This window comes from Sinocyclocheilus anshuiensis, unplaced genomic scaffold (genome assembly GCF_001515605.1).
Source record: "Sinocyclocheilus anshuiensis isolate Anshui unplaced genomic scaffold, SAMN03320099.WGS_v1.1 scaffold2040, whole genome shotgun sequence".
NCBI classification, from domain to species: Eukaryota; Metazoa; Chordata; class Actinopteri; order Cypriniformes; family Cyprinidae; genus Sinocyclocheilus; species Sinocyclocheilus anshuiensis.
This window is the reverse complement of record NW_015557211.1, coordinates 100,236-106,936: the sequence shown is the minus strand read 5'-3', so window position 1 is coordinate 106,936 and position 6,701 is coordinate 100,236. Positions and strand designations below refer to the sequence as shown.

The 6,701-nt window shown below is 37.7% G+C and overlaps 2 protein-coding genes across 2 annotated transcripts; both read right to left on the bottom strand.

The window, feature by feature from the left end:
• LOC107678968 (histone H2B-like) lies at nt 1-265 on the bottom strand. Its single transcript, XM_016474367.1, has one exon. The coding sequence runs from the start codon at nt 244-246 to the stop codon at nt 1-3; it is 246 nt and encodes an 81-aa protein (XP_016329853.1). The 5' UTR covers nt 247-265.
• Nucleotides 266-2,308: 2,043 nt separating this feature from the next.
• On the bottom strand, nt 2,309-2,707 carry LOC107678959 (histone H3-like). Its single transcript, XM_016474358.1, has one exon. The coding sequence runs from the start codon at nt 2,681-2,683 to the stop codon at nt 2,309-2,311; it is 375 nt and encodes a 124-aa protein (XP_016329844.1). The 5' UTR covers nt 2,684-2,707.
• Between the last annotated feature and the right edge of the window lie 3,994 nt (nt 2,708-6,701).

The window sequence follows — 6,701 nt, the reverse complement described above, 5'->3', positions numbered from 1 at the left end:
CTAGTGAGCGAGACGAGACGCTTCACCGGCGATGCGCTCGAAGATGTCGTTGACGAAAGAGTTCATGATGCCCATCGCCTTCGAAGAGATCCCGGTGTCAGGATGAACCTGCTTCAGCACTTTGTAGACGTAGATGGCGTAGCTCTCCTTCCTGCTCTTTCTGCGCTTCTTTCCTCCCTTCGCTGCGGTCTTAGAGACGGTCTTCTTTGAGCCCTTCTTAGGCGCGGACTTCGCTGGTTCAGGCATGATGCTGCTGCGAAATCAAACCTCACGAAACGATGATTTGAACGAGCTAGACAGAGGCATTTATTCACTAATCTATGCTAATTATCACAGAGATGTGGACTCTTCTGATTGCGTGTTTTCACAGACTAAACCCATAAACCCGTGTGTGATTGGACAACTCGAAGTATCACGAGCGGAACGAGGGCCAATCACAGGCGGTGAAATGATAGCCTCAATGTTTGAACGACATCAGCCCACGTGACTAAGTTTCCTTGTTTTCAATTCCCGCTCTTTTTTTCGTAATATTCTATACAACAAAATGCGTCTCAAACATCACACAGGATCAATATCATACAGTGTAATCTATAAAATCCCTAATAAACCCATTGAGAGAATTTGGAGAAAGGAAAACATTAACGATTAGACAGTTTTTATTGTCCTCAGTTCTCCTGCCAATTTCACTTCTTCTCAAACTTAAGCATCATTGCCATCTGATTGTATTTTCCTCTTTATTTTATTAAGAGGAAAGGCTAAACAAGCAAATGCAAATGACACGTAAGAAGAAAAAAAATAGACAGATTCTCATTATGCACGCCTCCGACAGCAAAATATAACATTATACGAGCTCCAATTTTGAGAACTAAAATCAGAATGAGAGCTTTATTGCCGGATGTTTAAACACACGAAGAATTCGTTTTAGTGACAAGCTTTGACAGCAGAGAACGACAGATAGACAATAAAAACAGGATAACTACACAACAGTTTGACACGAATATACTCCCTTTACCGCCTTTGCCTCTTCCAGGAATGCTGAAAATATTTCTTGCTTCAGTCTAGCGTCGAAACCGAATAAAAGACATGCGCTCCAGGGAGGCAGTTTACAGTTGCTTACAGGACCTAAGTGAAACCAGCGCGCGTCACATGGCGCACCCCTCCCCCGCTAGTTAGAGCAGGACACAATGAGGTTTAAGCCAAACCTGATCTAACGATGTCTGTCCTGTGTTTCATATTAAAATCCATGTTTTAAAACATTCATTTGACAATTTAAAAGATCATATCTGCATAATATTTACAGACATGATGATTGGCAGATGCTTTTAACCAAACTGACTTACATATCATCAGAGCTGCAGGAACACACACCAAATAGAGCTACAGATGTCCTATCAAACATTAAATCAGTGGTTCTCAATTTATTTGAAATAAACACCTATTATAACGAAATTACTTGTACGTTCACATTAAACGTGTCAACAGACATGTATGACTCACCTTACAATATTTTATTACAGTCTATAACGCTTTAATATTAACCTCATAGATAATTGCACTTAGCTGTAATATGTACACATGCGCATTAGATCTATGGTAATTTTAGCTTTAGTATTTACCTACAGAAGTGTGTCACTGCACATCCACATTGTCATGTTTTTGCATGTGTGTAACCTTCCTTGAAGTAATTGCACTTAGTGATTCATAAAAAGTAGACAAAACAATTCATTAAACATTTGAGCGCCATGTTATTTTGATCTATATTCAGCTTTACAGCGTTAACTCTCCTTCAGTGTGATCGTGGTGGCTCTTAAAAGAGCCTTTGGGGTGGCAATATATAATATACAACATACAAGCTCCACTTTTGAGAATCAGAACACAAATCTGAAGGAGAGTTTTATTGTCAGGCATGTTTACACACGAGAACTTTGTTTTAATGATAGAAACTGCCACAGCAGAGAATGAAAACACAAAACATAATATAAATAAAATTTGATAAAAAAGTTTTGGGCTGAGAGACCTGAACATACTTATACTTTCGGTGAAACATACACCAGCATTACACTTGATTTGTTCAAATGGGGTTCGTTCTCAACGTCCTTTTTGTTGTTTATTTTCAACTACAGCAGGTTATATAACTTTTTGTCTCTTTCTGTGAGCGCGTGGGTGGCTCTTAAAAGAGCCGTTGGGTTCGTGGTTTAAAGGCGTTTATCCTCCGAAGCCGTACAAGGTGCGTCCCTGCCGCTTCTAGCGACGAACACGAATAAAAGACAAGAACTCCTGAGAGGCCGTTTACAGTTGCTTACAGGACCTAAGTGAAACCAGCGCGCATCACATGGCGCACCCCTCCCCCGCTAGTTAGGGTGTCCTCAAACAGACCGACCAAATAAGCCTCGCTGGCCTCCTGCAGGGCCATGACAGCGGAGCTCTGGAAGCGCAGGTCCGTCTTGAAATCCTGAGCGATTTCTCGCACCAGACGCTGGAAAGGCAGTTTGCGGATCAGCAGCTCGGTGGACTTCTGATAGCGGCGGATCTCTCGGAGAGCCACGGTCCCGGGCCTGTAACGGTGGGGCTTCTTGACGCCGCCGGTAGCTGGGGCGCTCTTCCGGGCGGCTTTAGTAGCGAGCTGCTTCCTCGGGGCTTTGCCACCGGTGGACTTACGAGCGGTCTGCTTGGTTCTTGCCATGACTGCGATACAGTTCTGTCTCAATCTTGCGTGAATAGAATAAGCAGCTCTATTTTACGCGCCTGCTTTTAAAGCATCTTACGGTCACAGCTTATGGCGTCCTAAAGGTGCAGAGGCTTGTGATTGGCTGATGTGTGACGTCTGCGCATGACTGCTAGCCAATGACTGCGCATCTCCTGTTTTCAAACTGGACTGTTTGTTTCCCGCTCAAAATGCTTTGTTGCGTTTATTATTTAAATTTTAATTACAAGTTTCCTACTAACATTGTTTTATATAATCCTTATGAAATATTAATTTATTCATTGGGTTAAATGGCTGTGTAAAATAATCTCCAGCAGTTGATTGTATTTGCAACAGTTATACAGCATACTTATTTGGACGATAACTTTCTTACTTAACCCATTTGTGCCCAAATATTTCTGAATGGTTTCATGCATAAAGTCATGTTAATGGTGTCCTATGTGAACATGTTCTGCATTTATTTTCCCCAAGTTTTTTTTTTCTTTTTTTTCTTGAAAATCGTATTTGAATGTACTATATAATGAACTATAGCTGCCGGTGGGCAAATATGTTGTATGCAGCCCTTCAATGTCAGATTTGAATAAGAGGAGAGCTTTTGGCATCTAACTCAAAATAGCTGCTCTCAACAGATCAATCTTTATTCACAAACAAATTTATCATGCATGAAAGTAGAAGAACATTCGATGCAACCCCAAAAAGAGTTGCATCTAGTTTATAATCTCTTGAATATGAAAACACAACAAATCCATTTGTCTTAAAGTTGCCCCAACAGTGTATTGTGTATAAAAAAGTTAAATGAAAATAAATAAATAAAAATAAATAGAATGAAGAAAATATTACATCTATATAATAAAAAAAGGTATACCTGAAAGAAAATCACACATTTAACTGTTTGGTTACCAACATTCTGTAAAATATCTTCTTTTGTGCTCAACAGAAGAAAGAATCTCACAGGTTTGCAGCTTGAAGACGACACAATGATGACACAACTTCCATTTTTGTGTGAACTTTCCCTTACGTCAGCAGTTTTAGTATAAGTAGCCTACATGGAGTACTGCAGTGAAGGTTCAAGCAGTTTTATACATTTACATAAACATATTTGCATACTATACTTTGTGAAATATCACATATTTATGAATTAGCACATATTGATTAGGTCAAATGGATTAACCCTGACAAAAGTCCTTGATATTCATGGAATTAATGATACTATTTTTAAAATATCTGATTATTTAAATAATTATCATGTGTAGGCTACACCCATGATTGCTTGTTTATGTATTTACTTATTATTGAACATGCAGGTATTTTAATTCTTAGAGGTGTGTTAGTTAAATAAAAATAAATAAATAAAAATAAATAGAATGAAGAAAATATCACATCTGTATAATAAAAAAGGTATACCTGAAAGAAAATTACGCATTTTTTTAGGCCCATAGTATTCAATGGCTGACTTTAGTAGGTGATTTCATATAATAATGTAAATGTAAACTCATTACTTGTCTGAATTTCAACATTGTAATGGAATCATAAGCTACTAGTCATAAAAAGAATTAGGGTCCTTGACCAATTAGAATGAAACACATCCAAACTGGATAAAGGGGCCTCAATATTTTGCCCCTTACAAGACAATGTCATAAAAGTGAGAAAAAGATCATCTACAGCAATTAATCCCATGCGTTAGCTCTTTATCTTTCCATTCTTCCCTCTGTGTGACTGACGCAGCAGTATCTCCTTTTGACACATTTAATCCAGACACGACCGACGGGGAACTGCAGTCCTGCTCTGGAGGAGCGACTCTTGGCCTTCGCTCTCGCTTTGCCACCGGTTTTGCCTCTTCCACTCATTATTGATTGTAAAAATTTCTACTTTTGTAAAACAGAAAAAATGAGCCCGTGAACACCGCTCTACTGTTTTTAAAAGAGCGTGCGAGTCGCCCATTGGTTTAGAGTCTGTAAGATTTCAAACCAATCACTGAACTTTCCTCCAACACTGACCGCCGAAGCCACGCCTCCACAGCTGGCGGTCTGATTGTGCAGCGTTAAGAAACCACCTCTGACCGCCGAAGCCACGCCTCCACAGCTGGCGGTCTGATTGTGCAGCGTTAAGAAACAACACGACAGAATACATTAAATAAATGGTGACGGTGTACTAAAGTATTTCAAAATAATTGTCAAGGCAAAAAGCATTAATAAATAATGTTTTTACGCTAATTAAATTAAGATCAATGATCCATTACAGCTGTTACAATATTTGTGAATAACTTTGTGGCTTTTCTAAATACACAGTCAACATGTAAAACATTGAGTCGAGGTAAACTCAGATACACTCTTCTATTTTCACTTTTTGTCAGCTTTTTTATTTGCACCGTATACTTCTGATTGTAGGCATACTCCGTCATCTTGCTGTCTACAAAAGTTTTCTGATGACACTGAACTTGTGGCTCTAATCAAACAAAATAATTATTTGGACAATAGAAGAGAGGTTCAGCTTTTTGTTACATGGTGTGATTTTTTTTATTTTATTTTTTTATTTTTTTATTTGATTTGGAGAAGACTAATCAAATTAAGGTCTACTGTACAGTAGAGATGTCAGTTAAAGGGTTAAGTTATGTTTTAGATGGGATATTATGAAAGCAAAAAAGCACTAAACAAGGCCAATAACCTTGATTTATTAACCTATTAACAGTATTCCCCATGATATGTACTTACAAGTCATTTGCCCACCAGGAACTATAGCTGCCGCTTGGACTTTTGACTAAGTATACTAAAAACTACAGATCTCCTTTAAGATTTGTTTTGTTTGGATGATTCTAGAGACCTTCATGATTATGTATATATGATCTATTAAAGCTGTTGATGTAAAGATATGTGAATAACTGGCTTTTCTAAATACACAGTCAACATGTAAAACATTGAGTCAAGGTAAACTCAGATACACTTCTATTTTATCTTTTTGTCACCTTTTTATTTGCACCGTATACTTCTGATTGTAGGCATACTCCGTCATCTTGCTGTCTACAAAAGTTTTCTGATGACACCAAACTTGTGGATCTAATCAAACAAAATAATGATTTGTACAATAGAAGAGAGGTTCAGCTTGTTGTTATATGGTGTGATTATTTTTTTTAATTTATTTTTTTTAATGTGGAGAAGACTAAGGAGTTGATCATTGATTTCTTTTAGATGGGATATTATGAAAGCAAAAAAGCACTAAACAAGGCCAATAACCTTGATTTATTAACCTATTAACAGTATTCCCCATGATATGTACTTACAAGTCATTTGCCCACCAGGAATTATAGCTGCCGCTTGGACTTTTGACTAAGTATACTAAAAACTACAGATCTCCTTTAAGATTTGTTTTGTTTGGATGATTCTAGAGACCTTCATGATTATGTAGATGTCAACAAAGAATACTTATTGGTAACATGAACATTACACTTTGGGAGGGTTTGCCTTCGCAGTGCTTCCTGGAAGCAGGAACTTGACAGCATCATGTGACCGGAAGGAAGTGAAGACCTTTTTTTTTTTCTTTAAATTCTTTATTTGGTTATTTTCTTGCATGTCATTGAGAAATAAAACATTGATAACATCTAGAAAAATACTTACAAAAGAAAAATGACAACTATAAACTGCGGCCGGTGCATCCATTTGGACGGTAAATTAAACTGGAGAAAGTACAGTGAGGTTGTCTTTAAGAAACCAGAGTCAGGGTTATTATTTTTGAGGAAGTTAAATTCCTTTGGTATTAAAGCTTCTTATGTCTTCAGTTCTATGCAGTGCTCTGCTGGGGAGCTAATATCACTGTGGATGATACAAATAGGGATTAATAAACTGATCAGAAAGGCCGAATCAATTATTGCTTTTACTACAGATTCTCTTGAGGTTTTTGTGGAAAAGAACAAGGGAAAAATTTAAACTGATTTTGTACTTTGAAGGACCACTAGATGGTATTTTTACTACTTCAGTGTTCATTTCGTGGGAGATTAGTCAAG

Bases quoted from the DNA above. Each gene is read 5' to 3' on its own strand.
- LOC107678959 (XM_016474358.1), bottom strand. From the start codon at position 2,683: ATGGCAAGAACCAAGCAGACCGCTCGTAAGTCCACCGGTGGCAAAGCC.
- LOC107678968 (XM_016474367.1), bottom strand. From the start codon at position 246: ATGCCTGAACCAGCGAAGTCCGCGCCTAAGAAGGGCTCAAAGAAGACC.